Source organism: Phoxinus phoxinus (assembly GCF_949152265.1).
Source record: "Phoxinus phoxinus genome assembly, chromosome: 20".
Classification (NCBI taxonomy): domain Eukaryota; kingdom Metazoa; phylum Chordata; class Actinopteri; order Cypriniformes; family Leuciscidae; genus Phoxinus; species Phoxinus phoxinus.
Genome location: NC_136895.1, coordinates 19,794,772 through 19,816,391, shown reverse-complemented (window position 1 = coordinate 19,816,391; position 21,620 = coordinate 19,794,772). Strand labels below are relative to the sequence as shown.

At 33.7% G+C, this 21,620-nt stretch overlaps 1 protein-coding gene across 1 annotated transcript; it reads right to left on the bottom strand.

Moving 5' to 3' along the window:
* Positions 1-6,492: 6,492 nt before the first annotated feature.
* Positions 6,493-21,533, bottom strand: slx9 (SLX9 ribosome biogenesis factor). Its single transcript, XM_079593980.1, has 6 exons — positions 21,152-21,533; positions 20,872-20,998; positions 12,585-12,653; positions 10,869-11,034; positions 8,343-8,411; positions 6,493-7,423 (listed from the first exon to the last, which is right to left on the bottom strand). The coding sequence occupies exons 1-6, from the start codon at positions 21,341-21,343 to the stop codon at positions 7,303-7,305; spliced, it is 744 nt and encodes a 247-aa protein (XP_079450106.1). The 5' UTR covers positions 21,344-21,533; the 3' UTR covers positions 6,493-7,302.
* Positions 21,534-21,620: the final 87 nt, after the last annotated feature.

Sequence of the window (21,620 nt, the reverse complement as noted above, 5' to 3'; positions counted from 1 at the left end):
AACTTAGCTATACTTGGCTAACTTCAACTTTGCCAAGAAAGATACTCTCAAATAAGTTGCTTTACTAATGGCATTAGTTGAAATTACTTATGTTTGGCTACTAATGTCAGCTATACTTTGCTAACTTTAACTTCCACAGCAAAATTATCTTTAAACTGTTGCTTTACCCTTTCTGTTGTCTCTTTCGGGTCGAGTATGGCCAGTTGACGGCGTTTTGTGCTAATGCATCCTTACAGCAACGCAAAATTCAGACACAATGAAGTGTGAAACAGAAGTTGTGCAGCCCGAGTTCATAGAACTAGGCCTAGAAAGACGCATTTCCAATTTTCTGTCTTTAAAGTCCCACATTGTAAATCAAACTAGACAGTCAAATCTTCAGTAATCCGTCTTTACTCAACCCTGCTCCAAAACCTCATTCGTTTGCAGGCAATAACACTGCACAGATGGGACCGCCTGACAGAAGATCATTAAAAGAGATGGATTCAATCTTTTTTCCTCTAGTAATGCAATCAATAAAGATCAATACTCAAATGGAAACAGTTTTATGCTAGAACAATGAAACCACAACTAATTTTTTTTATTTAATTCATCTCACAGAATAGAGAAAACTATTAAAAGAAATATTTGTACAACTTCTGGATTGCACTGCAGTAATAACCAAGGATAGCTATCCATTAGCGTTAGCGTTAGCATTCTCAATCTAACGAATTTATGAAATGAAACCCTAATGAAAATGAACCATGGTTTAACTATGATTTAGCAATACAACCATAGTAACTACAAAAATGTTCTGTAGTAATACCATGGTTAATGTTTAGTTACTATTAGTTACAGCATTTGTAGTAAAACCATAGTAACTAAAGATTAACCATGGTATTACAACATTAGCCATGGATTAAATATGATTTTAGCACTAAACCCATAATAAATACAAAATTAAATGTGGTTTTACTATTGTGTGTTTACTACTGACTCATTTATACTGAGGTAGAAATAATGAAGAATGATTTTATAAAGAAAACATGTAGTCCACACAAAATTCCAAAACAACAAGGAACAAGATTTTACAGTCGCTCAAAACTTGAAATCTGCCACGTAAAGTTCGACCTATTCGGTCCAAGTCCTCTACTAACATTATTGGTGTACTTGAGGAAACATATAAATTACAAGAGTGTAAAATACTGACCTTTTAAAGAAAAAGTGCACTGAGGCCTCTCACGCAACCCATGAGCCAAAAATGATGAATCATGCTTCGTGACCTGATGATTCAGCCAGAGACGCTTGATGTGTCTTTGCTAACAGCTGGCTCGTGACTGCACAAAAACAGAGATAAAGTACAAATGCATCTCATCATGACGGGAAGAGCCACTTCACCACAAAGACTCCGCTAAACGCCCACCTGCAGCATATTTTTCAGATCACCTGCTTTCGGCTTATTAATTAGCTTCAGTTTATTAACCAAAGGGTCACGGTTTGGCATGATAACATGGCCGATTGAATTAGCTGCTGGAACTACACCACGTTTCGCAAAATATTTACTGGAGACCTGGAGGGCTTCTGGTTTTGACCTTCGACTATATTCTCCACACACTGAATGGAAATGTATCCCACAATGCCATGTGCTTAACCATCTACACTGTACAAAAATATGATCAATATGTCATGGGAACTTGTTTTTCAAAATAAAAATTGACAATTCCTATTTTTATATGGAATATTGCTGCATTTTTTATTATAAAAACAAGATCGCAGCAATAGCAGACAACAATCCATTGGCCCAATTAATTCCCAATGGACAAAAGCAAGTTCGCGCCCTACATTTTTTCTTGTTCTAGAAGCAATTTCACTTGGATATACGTCACAATAGGGAAGAAAAGAGACTATCGCAACTTCTGTTTTATGCCGACTTTAACCTGGATGAAATATCCAGTCCTCTGGATCCTCTGGGTCCTCTGTTGAAGTTTAAAACTATTAGATCTGCCCTTTAATCAAATTAATCCAAAAATGGACTCCCAAATTTTTTTTTAAAAATACGACTGGCATATGTAAATATGAGGTCAGTGTTGCCAACTATTTTCAATGGAAAGTATCTAAAGCCTGCTCAAAAAGTCACTAAATGTCGCAGTTTACTCTCCTAATCTGCACTCACTTTTAATATAATAGCCGACTGTCCAATAAAGCTCTTCTCATCTACATATTTTCTGTCAGACAACGGAACTGGTATAGACTAGTGACTGACTACATGTTAACCAGCAATCCAAAAAGTCGCCAGATTTGTCGCTAGTCACTTTTCTGAAGAACAAAAGGTCACTACAGGGTTTCTGAAAAGTCACTAATCTAGTGACAAAGTTGCTAAATTTAGCAACACTGTATGAGGAAGAAAACAACCACAAAGGTCTCATCAATACGCTCAGGGTTAAGATTTCAGCATAAAGCACCAGCAAAAACATCAAGCGCTACGGTATTTGACAAAAAGGTGGAATCAAACGGGAAAGGCAAACCAACAAAAGACAAAAAAGATATTTATGACTATTGCATCATTAAACTATCAAAGACTACAATAAGTCAAAATGTAAACCATTGAACAGTATATACCATATACCATTGAACAAAATATTAATAAATAATGTTTTATTATTATTTATTTCCATTCATATATTTATGAATTGAAAGAAAAAAATATATAATAATAAATAATTAACAATTATATATTAAATATTACAAATATATTATTTATTGCAAGGTTTTTTTAAGGGTACGCGAGCTATTGCGCTCCTGATCTACGGAGCCTGTAGTTGTTGTAATATTAATGCAGTTTAAGTGCAATTAGTGTAATGGACATCTTAAATGTAGTATTTCCCCATCCTGATCCTAAACTGTTAGATGTAAAACGGGCTGCCGCTCAGCAATTCAGTAAGATCATCTAACCAAAGCTTTCAAAACCACCCCACAAACAGGAAATGATGAAGATCCTAAACCAGTAAAAAGTGTTAAACCTATAGTCTAGAAAGTTCACCAAGTTCTGAGTTCTGTATTCTGTTTGACTTTTGTTTTTCCTTTTATTTAATCAGACCAGGCTCAGTTCCACGTCTTTGCACACCTCGTTTCTTTACTTGCAGAATTCATACTCGCCCGGGCACGAGTTTTAGATTGTTTTTCTTAAAACAAACTATGATTGGAATCCAAACAAGAGGAGCAAAGCAGCTTTCAGCATCAATAGAGACTCAGTTAAAGTACTATTTGTATTAACTGTTCACAATGTGTCCTTTAGTTAGTGATTTTTTTTTTTTTTACATTTTATGACAACATACCAATATATATATATATATATATATATATATATATATATATATATTATGACAATATAATTTAAAATACTCTGACTAAAGTTACTTTTCTATTGATTACATGATTGCATGTTATTCTCACAATGCCAGTAAATTATTCATAATTCATTGATTCTACTTCTTTGTTATCTTTTAGATTTTCCTTTCTAAAATTGCCTACTGCTTTTTTTTTATGAGTTACTGCAATGTAAATACATATGTCATCATTTATTTATCATATCATTTTTACAGTGAAGACTTTTGTCTTTTAAACACATTCAAATGTACAAATTTACATTGATTTCATATTTATATGCAATGCAGGGATTCCCCAACTTTTTTTGGCAACTGAACCTCTTTGCCCTAATATATTTACTTAAAGTAAGCCATTAGATTTAAAGTTAGGTAAATAATAAAATGAAGTCCGTAATAATAATCAATAATAATACAACTAAGTTAACTGTTCTCTGATATCAGTTAATGATCACATGACATGCAGGTTAAAAAAAAAAAGTTAAATTGTTTTTTTGTATTGTTTTTATTTTATTTACATATTCATTTTAAATTTTGATGACTCAATAGCTTTTCATTAAACCCACTGCAGTTCCATCATGAACCCCAGTCTGGGGAAACCCTGAGGTAATGTAATATTTAATACACTTCATGTTGTTGATAACAAAGAATGGAATATATTTGCCCTCTCCTTATTTTTATATCAGTATGGTAAGATGTCAATGTGATAAACGTGTTAGCTCAAAAGTAATCTAAAAGTAGTCAGAATACATTATTTACCTCAAACGAGTAATCTAGGCTAGATTACATTACTAACCACAATTATTATTATTATTTTTCATATGATTTTGGAAAACAGAGTCTAACATTTGTAAGTAGTCTAACGTTACCCCACACAGTGTCTAAAAACTCATCAGTCAGTGCATATGTTTAGAAGTAAAAAAAACACACAAAAAAAACGAGATCAACCACATCAGTATCTAAGTCAAATCTGAAGCTCATGGATGCTGAACTGTAGATCACGGACCATTCACTGCATTCATCTCTTTATATGATAAGACTACAGAGATCTTTGAGTACAGAGATGTTTGAGCATTGGTAAAAACACAAAATAATGTAAATTAAATGCATGCTTCTATAGGCCTATTTTGTGTGTGTATGAATAGCCTAAATGTGAATATTACTCACAGTACGATGTTTGGTTGATATCCTAGAGATGAATCCCGATGAACAAAAAAGCTTCCAGTGAACAGCACGTAATAAAAGGAATGAAAGATAAATGCCGAATGCAATATGTTATATGTTATAAAGCAGGCGTGTAGCTCTTCTCGACACCCGTTGAATTATCGCACGCGGAGCATCACTGCATTTCACACCGCGAGTCATTTAATTATGCCTGTTTGCATCTGTGATAGGGATGATACGGAGTACTAGCCGATGCTGACCCCTGATTGGCCAACGAGTGGACGGGCTCTTTACTCACTGCCGTTTGATTGGTGGATCAGAGCTTGACAGGTAAAATTCTCGCGCTGATTGGTCAGAGAGACAGTCGTATTGTTTAATTTATACGGAGAAACTTAAGAGCTGTACAACTCCTACTTGAACAACAGGAAAAAAACATGTTTTTTTTTATAACATAACATTAATATTATATGAGATTATATATGTATAATGTGTATTATTTTTTGCTTTTATATAGGCTACATTATATACACCATGATGGATATATCTATCATATTTAAAGATAGATAGATAGTTATTTATTGATATTCATAGTTCAAATGCTGCTTGATTATTTATGATTCTTCTGAGCCACAGAAACGTCCTGTGTAAAACTGCCAAAAGCCCACACAATGAACACTCTCCGCTTTTAAATCTCTTCGTGGGTGTTATCTTTTGCATATATATATATATATAGCCTATATACACACACACACACACACACACAAATAAAATATTAAAAGATTTATTTCATTTATTTCAATATGAAATATTTATGTATATGCCTACAGTGTTTTAGTTATTTACTGTATTTATTTGACTGTTTATGCATGTTTCAATTTCTTTAATACACAATTTCTTTAATAACTTCTTGCATACTTCTCTCTCTATTTGTATTTTTACATAATGTAAAAATGCATATACGTAGCCTATATGCCTAAATAAATAATTATTTATATAGCCTGAATACTGCACATTTCGAGACTATAAAGATCAGGACGAACAATCGCTGTATCTCCTGCTGACCCCGTGCGTGTGTGTGTGTGTGTGCGTGTGTGTGTTTGGGGGGTGGCGTCGCTTGTGGTTAAGAGCCCGACCTACTGAAGGATGAAGAGACGAGGAGGAATCACAGCACGGGCACGCGAGCAGCGGGCACCCGCCTCCATACACTGACGCATATTGCTTTATATAACTGCCAGTTCGTTATTTCAGAAACACTCAAATAATTTAAGACTAAATATCTCACTCCACACACATGCCATTAGCCTAATGATTGTCTACACTCTATGTTGTGTTCATTTCACACTAAAACCATAATGAAAATTAAGCTTATTTTATGGGCCATTAAACCGAAATTCTCATTACTGTAATATAGCATTAAGTTCCTATACATAAAAGTAAATTAATAAAAATGTATAAAATAAAACACAACAAACATTCTGCAGTACTAAAAAACACACACACACACAAAATATTTAAAATATATATATAACACAAAGAAAAAATATATAATATGCGTTTTGTCATATTAACGCAGATTATTAGATTAGTAGCCTAACTAGACAGACAGAGATAGATGATTGATAGATAGATAGATAGATAGATAGATAGATAGATAGATAGATAGATAGATAGATAGATAGATTAGATAGAATTTTTTAATTAAAATATAATTCATAACGTGAGGTAAAAATATATAATACGGTACATGTTTATAATACGTCAATTTACTTGACAAAAATAGTATGACACTGTGCTGACTGAGGCTAAATATAGAATCCAGGGGTCAATATAAAAAAAACGATTATTATTTCTGACACTGACTGCAAATGAGGCAATAATTATTAGGTGAGAAGATATTAATGTGAAAATGTTGCTTTTCTTTTTCTCTTTTAACTACCTGTCTCTGAAATCGAACACATTCTAATATATTCCCTAAAAGAACACATTTGTGTGGGTGAACAACATCTAACATCTATACATACCCACATTCCCATCAGGTTTCTCAGATTCTCTCTGGATGGACTAACAATCACATTAGTCCATCGCAAACATGAAACATTACATTCGTGTTCACTTATGCTGGTATTATCAGATAATGTTGCCCCGTTTATGAGAAACCCAGCATTTGATTGGATATCAGACATCCAAGAGCCATGAAGCGATGAAGAGAAGTCAGGGTTCAGGTTCTCATGTCTCCTTTATCTCTAAAAAAAAAAACTGCCGCCCTTTCCTTCGTTTAGCAACCTGTCGTCATGGAAATGCAGAGGCATTTGATATATGAGATCTCACTTTAATTAGAGGGTTTTGTCTGTGATATTCCAGCAAGTGAAGTCATTTTTATTGCCTGTTTTATCGCTATAAGTCATGCTTGTCATAGAAACACCCCTAATAAAGAAATATCACCTTAATCATTTTCCATTGGATTTATTTTTATCTTGCCAAAAGCATGTGGAATAGACAGCATGAAAACACTCATATATCTGATAACATGATCACTAACGCAATTCATTTTGACGTGTGTTTGAAATTTCACAGAGGAACTGCGATACACTGTTTCCTCCATAGTGTTTGTACAGAGGCAGATAATGCAAATTATGCTAATCTTGGCATTCCTCTTCGTTTCATAATCTGTTATGAAGTACAAAACCGATTTGAATGTATCAGTTTGTTTCGATGTACCAGTGTATAATAAGATACAGTTTCTGTGGTCTACCAACAGGGCGGCGCTCCAGAGTTGCGATTAACTCTGTTCGTCTTCCTGTTTGAGTCGTTTTCGCAGATGATCACCAATTGCAGCCAAAGTGTTGATCTTGAAGGCGGGATTTTTCATGGCTTCGTTGAAGTAAGATGCTTCGGTCTCGCTGAAATGTAAAAAAATAACCAGTTTGATTCAAATTTGACTTTGTTAGAATAATCTGTGCACAATAAAAAATTATGTGACGAAACCAAGAATATATATATATATATATATATATATATATATATATATATATATATATTTAGTATAAAGAAAATTAGGCATATTTGTACAACCCGAGACGTTTCAATAACATTATTTACATGGCAATTATATGTTCGGTTGTTGTATTTAAATACTTAAATGTAATTTAATATAAATTTTAAAAATAATTTATTATAATACAATACACATAAAATACTACAATTATTTATAATAATAAAAGTTTAAATGATATATGTTTTTACATTTAAATTAAATATATTGCTTAAATAATATAGGCTAAATATTCATTTATATGCCATTTTTTATTATTTAAAAAAATAAAGTAATAATATCCCTAAAATATATTTTAAGCAAAATACGTCATTTGTTTTATTATTATTTACTTATTCATTTATTTACTTATTTTTAAAGGTAAAATGTGACCTGGACATGTTCTTGGTTTTGTGAGATTTTTCCATTACCCTAAGTTTTTGTTAATTAAATTAAATTAAATTAAATTAAATTAAATTTAAATATATCATTTATAATGTTAAAATGTATGATACATTTACAATTAAAATAATTACATTATTTAAAATAATAGTAGTTTAAATATATATTTTGCATTTAAACTGAATATTTTATTTAAATAATATATGTTTGTAATAATGTATTGTTTTTTCATTAAGGTAATGTGGTTTATTGCCATGACAATAATGCAAAAAAAAAATATTGGGGGGAGGGGGGGGATTGGGTTAATGTTTTTATTTTGTATGATTCTGTTATGATAGATAAAATAAAATACTGATGTGAAAGTTAGAGGGAAGCCATTATCTTACAGTAGTTTTCGTTTCTGGGCTGGCTTCATCCGGCTGAAGTCTGTGGGTTCTGGTTTCTTCTTAACCGGACTGAGACGAGAAAACAAGAACAAACATTTGTGTTACATGCAGAACCATTTATATTTAGCATCATTAACTTGCTAACAAAAAATAAGTGGGGAAAAAAGCCTGCCTGCTAAAATGTTTTATATACAGAGACTTAAAGGCATGTTTGAAGATGCGCTTTGAAGTTGTCCAGAGCACAGGCTTTCCTCACACAAGTGTTATGTTTTTGAGTTACTCATGCGAGACAAAGCAAGACTTCACAACATACATCAAATGATTAAAAGATAGAAAAAAAGTACCAACGCAAACAGAGAAAAACAGACAAATGTGTTTTGGATCAAAGCAATTACACAGTTGTGAAAAAAGCTTCGGACCTTTGCACGCTCAGATTAATCTAAATAAACAGCAAGACTGCTGCCGACCCGTGGCATGCTTCATTTCTTAACACATTTGCTCTAAATTCTGTGTGTGTGATATAAATATACTTCTGTTTTTTTTAACAACAATCTGCTTATAGGAGATTGCCAAAAAATATCAATGCCTAAAACATTTTGAGTGCTGTTCAAGGTTTAAATTTCAACACTGACGTGTTTATAAATACTAGCCATCACAAAAGACTTTTACAGTTACATGTTGTTGTTCCACAAGCCACACAAAACTATCACCTTCTTTTATTTGTTTATCTACATGTTTCCCACACCTGACCAATGCATTTTCATGACTTTTCCAGTTGTTTGTGATTACTGAAAACCTAATCCTAATTTTTTTTTTTTTTTCTAAATAAATAATAATTTCTAGCCGATTCAATATTTTTTTCAAAATATTGATAGCGGGTATTTATTTATCTTGGAGTTGATACAGAATTAATTTGTAAAACAAAATGCAATTTTATGTTTTGGCTTTAGCATTTTATTACAGGTCTTTTTAGGGTAAGGGATCTGAACAATTAAAGTGGCCCTAATATGCTTTTTTTGGACGTTTGGTTTCCAACATACGCTGCAAGCGGTAGATCAATTACAGACTGAGCCATCTGACCAATCAGAGCAGAATAGACCAATCACACCAGACGGGGCCATCTGACCAATCAGAGCAGAATAGACCAATCACACCAGACGGGGCCATCTGACCAATCAGAGCAGAGTAGATCAATCACAACAGACTGAGCCATCTGACCAATCAGAGCAGAGTAGATCAATCACAACAGACTGAGCCAACTGACCAATCAGAGCAGAGTAGATCAATCACAACAGACTGAGCCAACTGACCAATCAGAGCAGAGTAGACCAATCACAACAGACTGAGCCATCTGACCAATCAGAGCAGAGTAGACCAATCACAACAGACTGGGCCATCTGACCAATCAGAGCAGAGTAGACCAATCACAACAGACTGGGCCATCTGACCAATCAGAGCAGAGTAGACCAATCACAATAGACTGAGCCATCTGACCAATCAGAGTAGATCAATCACAACAGACTGGGCCATCTGACCAATCAGAGCAGAGTAGACCAATCACAACAGACTGAGCCATCTGACCAATCAGAGCAGAGTAGACCAATCACAATAGACTGGGCCATCTGACCAATCAGAGCAGGGTAGACCAATCACAACAAACTGAGCCATCTGACCAATCAGAGCAGAGTAGACCAATCACAATAGACTGGGCCATCTGACCAATCAGAGCAGAGTAGACCAATCACAACAAACTGAGCCATCTGACCAATCAGAGTAGAGTAGACCAATCACAATAAACTGAGCCATCTGACCAATCAGAGCAGAGTAGACCAATCACAATAGACTGAGCCATCTGACCAATCAGAGCAGAGTAGACCAATCACAACAAACTGAGCCATCTGACCAATCAGAGCAGAGTAGACCAATCACAACAGACTGGGCCATCTGACCAATCAGAGCAGAGTAGACCAATCACAATAGACTGGGCCATCTGACCAATCAGAGCAGAGTAGATAAATCACAAAAGACTGGGCCATCTGACCAATCAGAGCAGAGTAGCTTTCAGAAAGGAGGGGTTTAGAGAGACTGAATCTTCGAATGAACCGTTTCAGACCCTGTGAGAAAAGAGGTGACGCTGGAATATATATTAAGAGAAACTCAAGTGGTTTTGACCTTGGATGCATGTAAACCTGTTGCAGGAGACCTCCAAAACTAAATTAGGAACCCTTTAAAATAGCATAATAGGGGCACTTTAAGAATACTATAAATATAGAGTAAATCAAGCGGCAAAAAGAGAAAAATAATTTCACTGCATTGCAGAAAATGAATACAAATTCGGTTTGAATCCCATTGCAAGAGAAACAGGTGTTACATGAAATCTGTTTGTACAATGTGTTGTTTAGAGACTATTAACGAGCGCTTACTCATGCCAACAAATACATGCATATGCACAAATGATCACAGAGGATATGCTGCCAGCATACACAATCACGTTTCTGTGTAGAAACCAGGAAAGCGAGTACTTACGCTTTATTTTTCCGCTGTGCTCTGGCGGTGGTTCTGAAAGCAGGGAGGAGCTGGGAGAGTTCAGGAAGAGCGTCGGCTAGCGGCCTCATGTCGCCCACAACGGGAGTGGCCTTCCTCCGCGCTTGTGCCACCTGCTGTTCACGGGCCAGCTTGATCCCACTGATCTCTACAGATGGTGAAGAGACAAACAAACTTCAGACCGAGACGCATACGCTGGGGGAAGAAGGTGCTTTTCTGATCACAGAGCAGTAGATGCTAATTTTTGCGAGTTCATTCAAATTCAGAATGTGCTGATGTGTGTAACACAAGTTTGTGTAACTCCTCCTCTTCTTTTCATATCTTGTTCTCTGGCAAACAGCATAAAAAAGGGAATTAAATAAAACAATTAAATAAAAGGCATAAAATAAAAAGCATAAACAATTAATCTTAAATTTATATAAAAACATAAATAAAAAAGGTATATTAAAATGGTATAAAATAAAAACCAACAATATAAAATATAAATTCATAAAATAAAACAGCAAAAAAAAAGGAATTAAAAAAATATAAAAGCCTAAAATAAACAAATTTAAAAAGTGTAAAATAAAAAGGATATACATTATAAAAGAGATTAAATAGAAACAACAAAAATAAAATACAAATTAATAAAATGGCAAAATAAATTAAAGCAGAAAATAAATGAATACAAAAAAACCCATACATTACAAAATATGAAATCAAAAGCATAAAAGTACAATATAAATTCATAAAAGGAAAAAAAGAATAAAATAAACAAACAAAAATTGTGTAAAACAAGTTATAAAATAAAAAGCATTAAAAATATATATATATTTTTTAAAGTAATAAAAAAAATTAAAGAGAGGGAAATTCATTCAAAAAGTCAATGCATAAGACAAAATAACTACGATAATTTAATTGAATTTAATTACGGTAAAGAATCAGTTTAATGCATTGTTTTTAAAAAATAGTCTGAAATCCCAGACATCACAGTAATGTTACAGTAGGTCACATCATTTCTGTAAAAAACTAAAGTTGGTTTAAAGGGTCAATTCATTCTGGAAGGCCTATATACAGAACCACTTCCTGTCCAGGTCATAGACAGAAAATAACTACTTTCACCCGACCATCTAAAGAAAGAAAGCAGGACACGCCAGGTGCTGGTCCAAAAACAACACAGTACATGTAGGGAAGAAAAACCAGATGTTTGACAGAAGCACTTAGTTACATGTTCGTCTTTTTGCAAACACAAATTAAATGCCATTCTTCACCTCATAAGTGGCGTTTTCTGCTGCCGGTACTGTACACCATTTGTTAAAGCCTTGAAGGTCCTTGAGCTTTATGAATCCATCAACATCTTAATCCTCCCCCCTTTTTAATTTCCTGAAAATCTGACATGCAGTCTGAGGCTTGGGTTTCGGCTGGAGCCGTGAGCCCCATTAGATCCTAATTATAATCACCTCGGACGGAGCTTGTGTTACCCGACGCATTGATCGGCCGGAACGATTACAGGCGTCAGGATCGGGGTGTGGCGTTAATGATCCCGCCATATCCATCTCTGAGGTTCCCGTCGGCCCACGGGAGAATCGCAGATCAGTGCACGGTGAAAGAAATATCCTCATACGAGCGTTTCGGGATTGTGTTCTCTGGTCTTTTGATGATATTTGCGGGAAAGGAAAAGGCCCTAAGAAGAAAAGGTGAAAAAAATAAATCACTCACTGTTGAGCCATCTTTCCCTCCGCTCCTTTATTTTTTCTTTCTTCGACTGATGTTTGACTGACTCTGTGCCTGAAAAAAAAAAGACATTTCCATATGGATCATTCATTATTGATCAATTCAACAACATGCATGACTGACCTGTGAAGATCCTATGCAATAAAAAAAAAAATCGTTATTTGCAAAAAGGGGACGAAGGAAAAGCAAAACAAAAAGCGCTTTATATTTACTCTAGAATGTAATGCGGTTTGGTCAATCATTTAATTATCTATAACTTAGCAAAATAAAGAAATAATACATGAATATTAAACTAAATAAAAAGTAATCAAATTAATTAAAAGACAAAACAGGAATAAAATGAAAAAAGGCACAATATAAAGCCATAAAAAGTTGTAAAACGATAAATTATTAAATTGGTATAAAATTATAAAAAATACATAAAATAACTAAAAAAATTAATAAATAAATATAAAACGGTATAATATAAAGCCATAAAAAGTTGTGAAACGATAAATTATTTAAATGGTATAAAACGATAAAAATACATAAAATAAAAATAAAATAAATCACAAGAAAGGGATAGAAAGATAGAATAAAACATAATAGAAAGGCATAAAAAATTATTATTATAAATAACAATTATTTTAAGTCATTTTGTTATATGCTTTTGTCATTTTTGCCAGTTAGTTGCGAGGCAATATTTCTAATTTGAAACCAATTGAAATAGTTTTAGTTAATCCCAACACTGGTTCAAACAGAAGAGAGAGAAAAACACACCAATGCACTGGACTTTGAAGTTATTCTTTGAAGAGGGCTTTATTTTTGGTGTGAATGCAGGTGTTTTGGTTTATTCTGGTTTTGTTTAGTCTGCAGAGATTGAACTCTGTGCACCAGTCAAAATAACGCCGTGGGAGCCAATCAGTTAAGGAGACGGACGGCTGCTAACACAAAGGTTGCAGGTTCAGTTCCCACCAGGAATGATACAGGAACGCACATAAACACTGTAAATCGGCATTAGCAATATGTTTCTTCATATAAAATAATGTAGGTTTGGAATAAAATAAAATTAGTTTTCTAATTTTAACACAATATTTTTCACTACAAGTCACTTTATTTTAATCAAATGTCCACATGTGAATATTATGCCATGTGCCGTGGCTGTGGGATTGTATATATCGAATGGAAAATAACGTGTGTAGATTACCAGAGGATGTCTGTTGTTTTACTGCATGTAACTTCCTGTTCCCAGATAGTGAAGTCTTATCAGGAGGAGCATATTGTGTGTTTTTAACAATTGTGTTGAGTGCGACGTGAAATCTATATATCGGTTTGTGTACGTTTCAGCTTAATTCCCATTTGACAGAGGTCATTCACTGTCCACAGAGGTCAAACCACAAATAAACCTCTTTTATGTGCATGTGACACACAAGACTTACATGCTTCAATTTCAGAAAATGCACTAAATAAAATTAAATTGTTACTAATAATCGTTTAAATTTAATCATTTATTTGAAAAAATAAATGACCACGAATTATTTTTCACTTGGCACTCTAAAATTATCTGTGTTAAGCAAAGCAACACATGTAAAAAACAACAACAAAAAAACAGTTAAGCTACAGTTTGGTCCAAAAATAACACAAATGCATTAAACCCAGAGAGAAACGCATGAAAATGAGTTGACCTCTGCGATTTCGAACACCAGGGGAGAAGCTCAGCTCAACAAGCTTTCGGTTGCTGGAAAAGGAAAAGAGCGTTTATATGCATTATCTGGCCATCAAAAACGCCTTCACGTCTCTGCAAAGGTCCATCACTGAGAGTCTGACCGCCTGAATGACCTGCGCTGACCTCTCGACCTCTCTGCTGCGGACATTTATCAGGGCTGTGAACAACTAAAGTCTTCAAGAACTTAGCTTTAACATATTTTCAGTTGGTTGCCAAGGCAAAAAAAAGTGCCTTGGCAACCAACTGAAAATATGTTTAGGCTAAGTACTAAAATGATTCAAACTGAAATAGTAGAAAAAGCAATAAAAGCTATCAAAATCTCCAAACTGAATAATTTCATTCATTTGTTGAATCTTTCCGCATTATTATGCCAAATAGTGTCTTCACTGATTTCCCAGCCATCCAAAGCAAATTAACTTGTAGCCACATCCGTAGCATTTCTGTGAATGTATGTATGTCTGCCATTTTGTACGTGTCAATCACTCGGAGGCGACGGGCCTGTTGTGTGTGTTTGCAGGAGAAACAGCATCTCAAATGTCCGGCATCTTCCTGTGAAGGAAAGCTGAAACTTTACAGATTGGATGCTGGCCCATCTGCAGGAGACCCAAGAGAATAACATGAGAGTTACTTATTATTCGTGAACGATTACGTGTCATGTACACTTCAAAACAATTTTCGCTCCGTTTTTTAACATCCCCTCAAAGGTTTATACACACACACACACATACACAGACGTCTATGTGTTTTTGTCTGTATATGGGCATGACGCTGAGGCTGTGGTCGACCTCTGGAAAATAGTCTGGAGAGGCGACTCGATAAGAGATAAACGTCATGTCCCACGACCCACGTTTCCCCACTCGCCCTCATGATCCAGACTGATGATCTCTGACAGAACGGCCTACATGTAAAGTCCAGACGAAAACGCCCTGGGCCTGCATCCTTCAATGATGTGATAAACAGAACAGGAACATTTGCTTTTACGCTTAAGACACTGGAGAAAAAGACAATGAGGCAACAAGGGAGAGCCTGCATATATCCTTATATATAAGTGCTGTCAAATCAATTAATCGCATTGTGTTTATATAATATATGTGTGTGAATATATAGTATTATATTTATATATATATTATATGTATAGATGTGATTAATCAATTTGACAGCACTAATTTATATATATATATATATATATATATATATATATATATATACAGTGCTATGCATAAGTTTAGACACCCATGCTAAAGTTGACTAAAAAGAGGAATAAAAAAATCATCTTTTGGAAATTGAACTTAATGCCTTAATTTAAAAAAATAGGAAAAATCCAACCTTTAAGGACACCAATTTTCTTTGTGAATGAATAATGTATCGTAAATAAATAAATGTTCTTCCTTAAAATACAGGGTGCATAAGTTTGGACACCCCTATGTTAAATTCCCATAGAGGCAGGCAGATTTTTATTTTTAAAGGCCAGTTACTTCATGGATCCAGGATACTCTGCATCCTGATAAAGTTCCCTTGGCCTTTGGAATTAAAATAGCCCCACATCATCACATACCCTTCACCATACCTGGAGATTGGCATGGTTTTATTTCAGTTCGCCTAATAGCTGGTTTGATTTGCATTGAGAGATGATCTTATGGAAATTACTCCATGCCAATCTCCAGGTATAGTGAAGGCTATGTGATGATGTGGGGCTATTTTAATTCCAAAGGCCAAGGGAACTTTACTGCATAGTATCCTGGATCCATGAAATAACTGACCTTTAAAAATAAATATCTGACTGCCTCTATGGGAATTTAACATAGGGGTGTCCAGACTTATGCACCCTGTATTTTAAGGAAGAACATTTATTTATGTACGATACATTATTCATTCACAAAGCAAATTTGTGTCCTTAAAGGTTGAAGTTTTCCTCATTTTTTAAAATTAAGGATTAAAATCAATTTCCAAAAGATGATTTTTTTATTTATCTTTTTAGGCAACTTTAGCATGGGTGTCTAAACTAATGCATAGCACTGTATATATATCTAAAATACAAATATATAAAATATACATATAGTATATCAAATGAATACTAACATATTAATTATTATCTTAGTATAATGTAATATATTAATATATATATATATATATATATATATATATATATATATATATATATATATATATATACACACACAATATATATACAACATATATATATATATATATATATATATAATCTAATATGAAAATATGTTTATATAAATATCTAAGTAATATAATATATAAAATAATCAAAACGTCCTTTACAATAAATATTATCATATTACACGTACACTGTTACAGGATAATTAAATACAATCAATTTTTTTCCCCATTATCGTTTAATATACATGTATTCTACCCAAAAACCCTGATTTGTGTAATTTCATTATTTTTTACCAAAATTAAAACTCACACAAATTTTTTTTATTTTTTTTTATTGGCAGAGTTAATAATTTAGCTGAAAGTAAGATCAGTGACTAGATAGTTTAGGACCATGTGTTGGTTTTTAGTTGCTGATAAACTTATGATAAAAAAAATTTTTTTTTTGGACAATACAATTTTTTTCGTACAATAACTTAACAGAGTTGAAGAGACCGCTATTCTGTTGAAACGCTCCAGATGACATTACGTCAATTTCGCTGCATATATGATGGTTTTGAAATGTACTCGGAAATTCGAATTCAAAACGCCATTGATTAACAGCAAAGCTTCATATTCTTTCCATTCAACATTTGTTTGCCCATTTCCAGGCTCTATCTGATCCACAACCAGTTTTCCACACTCAAATCCAAGTCTAAACCCTTCAAATCCATCATTAAACTGCTCTCAGATCAGAAAAACCCTCAGCCACCACAGAAATAACAACAGTCGTGTTTTTCTGCTGTATCTGCCCGATAGGGATCTCCGTCCTGCCGATATCTCCCTCCACCACTCCTGACGCAGGAAACACTATCTAGCCTTTGCATCCGTCTGTTTGCCGCAAACGAGGGATAGGGAGAAAAAATCCATCATTCCCACCACATCCATCCCAGAGAGAGCATCATGTTCAGAGAGCTGGCTGAAACGGACACCGCCAATTAGGGGCGGACAGAACAAGCGGCTGCCCTTTCCTGGCCCTCTGCACTTGCACTTCTCCTCTCCCCGTCCCGCAGCGAGGTGAGGTGGCGGGGCGTCAGGGGAGCCGAGCTGGAGGTGAAGGAGGTGAATTTCCGAGGTCAAGCCGAGACACTGATACCCCAATTAAAGAGACGAAAGATCTCGTTCTGTCAAAGCAGTGCCACAGACACATCGATTCTCTGTGTCACACTCTCTCAGTGCAGCCGCGACTCTCAAAGAGAAATACATCCTTCATCTACATATGAAGCATACTTAGAACATTATATATCGAAATATCATTAAATAAACATTCAAATAAAATATCAACATATGGAACAATTATTTAAATTTTATGCACTATAACTATATATACACACATACTATATATAATGTACAAAATATATAAAATTGAATATCTAGTTTGATTAAATATGAAACAAGGACATAAAAATATACGTGTATGTATGTATGTATATATATATATAAAATATATATTTTTATAGGTCTATATATATAGGTCTATATATATACATATATGTAAAACATACAAAAATCTTCTGTTTGTTATACAAAAATTATACAAATTATACATTATACAAAAACGTCAAATATCAGCTGACTGATTGATAAACAAAAAAAGAAGAAATTATTCATATATATAGTATATTTATATTGATTTAATTAATTAACTTATTAGATTTTTAATCATTGATATGTTTCAAATAAATATAAATTAAATTATGGCTGTCAAAAGATTAATCTTGATTAATCACATCCAAAATAAAAGTTTGTGTTTACATAATATATGTGTGTGTACTGTGTGTGTATAATTATTTATATATATAAAAACACACACAATCATGTATATATTTAAGAAAAATTGGTTATATTTATATATAAAATATTTATATATAATATAAATTATATAAATGTATATATACAGTATATAAATGCAATTATTCCTTAAATATATACATGAATGTGTGTGTATTTATACATAATAATTCTACACAGTATACACACACATATATTATGTAAACACAAACTTTTATTTTGGATGTGATTAATCAAGATTAATCTTTTGACAGCCCTAATATATATATATATATATATATATATGTAGTATATATTATTGAAACATGATTTAATGTGTATTTAGGATACATAGAAATGCTAGCTATGAAATTAGCCTGAACAAAACAGCAAACGTTTTAAGCGTCATGTCTGCCACAGAATGATACTGAATATCTAATATCTATATCTAATAATATAGAGGTGTTGGAAATGTTAAAGTCCGCGTGAACCGGAAGTTGCAAACGACTTTTCTCAAGTGTTGTGACGCATTTCCGAGTGAAAGGGAATATTGAACAGAGGGCAGGGTTTTACTTCAGCGCTCCTCCTCTCCATCTCTCGCCCATAGCAGAGTAACGGTTTGAGGGGAGTGGTTAAGCGTTTAAACAACCCAAGCCGTCAAACCTACGTCATCAGAAAAAGAACAATTCCAGACCCGGAAGTAACTTTTCAGACTTTGATTAAAGATAACCACGGCAAATATTTTTTTTCTGTGTATTAACTTGCACGGATTAATTGTTCACCACAAGACTAGTAATATCCGCTAACAAAGTAAATAGGGTCAATTTTGATTTCATGCCGACTTTAATGAAAAAAATTAAAAAACACTTTTCAAGTGTGAAAAGTCTTTTTTTTTAAGAGTTTCTAAAAAGTCTGCAGTGCCAAAAATGCCTGTACTTAAAGAAACGTCCACATACTAAAGATAAACATACTGTAAACTACAGAAATATCAAGCAGCCAAGACCACAGTGAGGCAGAAATCATTTGCTGCGCCTGAAATCGTATAGCATGCGAAAAACAGTACGCCAACAGAGTAGTATGTCCGAATACGTAGCACTTGAAAAACAGTAGGTGAAAAGTACACGGATGACCTACTACTTCCTCTGAGATTCTGAAGCGCACATTCGATGGATTCGGTATCCCATGAGGCCACGGGAGAGGATTTATGAATGGCAGTGAACTGAACGCAACTGACGCTGGAAGGTCACATGACAGTAACAACACGACGGATGTAGTACATCTGAGTTTCATTCATACTCATGCTATATAGAGCATACTTTTTTAATAAAGCACCTACGCGATTTCAGACGCGCCAGAGGAACACGTCTGACTAGTTTTCACTCTTACTAGTTGTCTTGATAAGAGAGACACAGTGATTCGCTCTCGTCACATCAGTGCATTGATGCAGCAGCACTGTGATGTTCATGCATGAGTTATTTATACTGCAGACAGACAGGAATAGAACAGAACCTCAATACTCACACACAGCTGACATTTATAGAGAGGGAATCAAAGCTAGAGGACGTATGAGGTGAAAAGCACTCTCGCTTTCATCTAATGACAATATGCATTTATTATTAAACTGCTCCTAACTTTACTGATGGTTCTTGGGTCTAACAACTTTTCAATGAACAGCCTGGATCTTTAACCACGAAGCTACACCACCCTCAGCTTTCAGTTCTAGCATGAAGCAAATCTTTGCTTTCGTTGATTTCAAACATCCAATCGTCAATATATATTACAGATTTGTTCAAAATAGACATTAGAATTTACAAGAGTCCAAAAATGTGCCACCGTCTGCCATCTTGTGGCCACAAACATTTTGGCAAAAAGATTATGCATTTAAATACTAATATTTACATATAATTACATGATTTTTTAAGATATTATTGTAATTATATTTTTATATATAAATATAAAATGATTCTAGTAAAAGTTAATTAATAGTATGTATTAACAATAAATAAATAAAAATATTTGCAATAATTCCGTTAAAATATTATAATAGAAAAAGTCCAATTAATATTAAATGATTATGACCTATAATAAAAAGAAAAATCGGATTTAAACAGGTAAAAAAAAGTATATGAATATATTATGACATGTATTAACATTAAATATGTGTAATATTTTGATTTAATTCTTGCACAATTAAAGCAAATCTGTGGGAACAAAAATCGAAAAGTAATCTATAACTAAAATAAACATTCTTCATTTTAAATAATTTTTGTTTAATTAACAAATTCATTAAACTTTGCCCATTTTTTTATTTTAAATGTAAAAAATATTAGTATGTATTATAATACAGGCCATTACAATATATTAATTTGTACTTTTTTGAATAGGCTGTGTATTATTAAAAAGTTAATATTCAGTTGAAATGCATATTTAAAAGCAAATTTGTGCCAAAAATTATAATAGTAGACTATAAGTAAAAATATTATTAAAATATTAATATTTTTCAAAATCATAAAACTTTGCCTACTCAGATTTATATGTGAAAAATATTATATATATATATATATAATATACTTTAAATATTCAGTTTAAATATTTAAAAGAGAAAATGTGTGCCAAAAAAGAAACACTCACCTTTCTGTTCTCCTGCAGACTGTTTGTTTGCGATCACATTTGATGGCTCATCAACCTTCAGTGTTTGAACTAAAGAGTCTGGGGAGATTTTAGTTCCAGCAAATACTCCAGTGGGAAAACTGAAAGCCTACATGGAAAACATATGAAGCTGAATAACGATCTCATTTACAACAGCGCATCTGAGGAGAAATTACACTGTGAATACAGTATATGGCACTGACATGATGTGAAATTATTTAATAGCTTTTGAAAATGGAACAAAACAAATAAATTGCCATACCTTTGAACTATTGCCAATACTACTGTCAGATGTGTTGGTTTTGGGCTGTCGTGAATCTGTTTTTGTGAGTTGAAGGGATTGGATAGCTATCTTCTCCAGATTCCCCAGCACGGGTCTGTTTTCATGCTCATTTCCCAGCTTTACAGCGCCGTGATGGAGCTTCTGTCGGATCCGTTTAATTTTCCCCACCATTCTGATTCACTATGTGTGATTTTGATATATTCTTTATGTGTATACGACGCTCAAACATACAGAAAAGGACCCGCACGTGTTAAAGGGACACCTTGTTTGGCGTTACAGCTAATTTTGTCCGGGTAAAAATGAAACGGAAGACAAGTTCCGTCAAAAGTCCTCTTCAGGTCGTCCGTCGTTGAGGATCGTCTACTCTACACTTGAAAATGTTCAGGTATACAAGTTCCCCAAAACCCTCCTAGACCAGTCTGTACATGCTAAGAAACCATCTTAGACT

What these genes read in the sequence shown, in the direction of transcription:
- slx9 (XM_079593980.1), bottom strand. Translation starts at nt 21,343, where the DNA reads ATGGTGGGGAAAATTAAACGGATCCGACAGAAGCTCCATCACGGCGCT. An exon ending in GTATTGGCAATAGTTCAAAG is followed by an intron (nt 20,999 to 21,151) that starts GTATGGCAATTT and finishes TTTTCCATGTAG; the next exon opens with GCTTTCAGTTTTCCCACTGG. An exon ending in GCACAGCGGAAAAATAAAGC is followed by an intron (nt 8,412 to 10,868) that starts GTAAGTACTCGC and finishes TTCTCGTCTCAG; the next exon opens with TCCGGTTAAGAAGAAACCAG.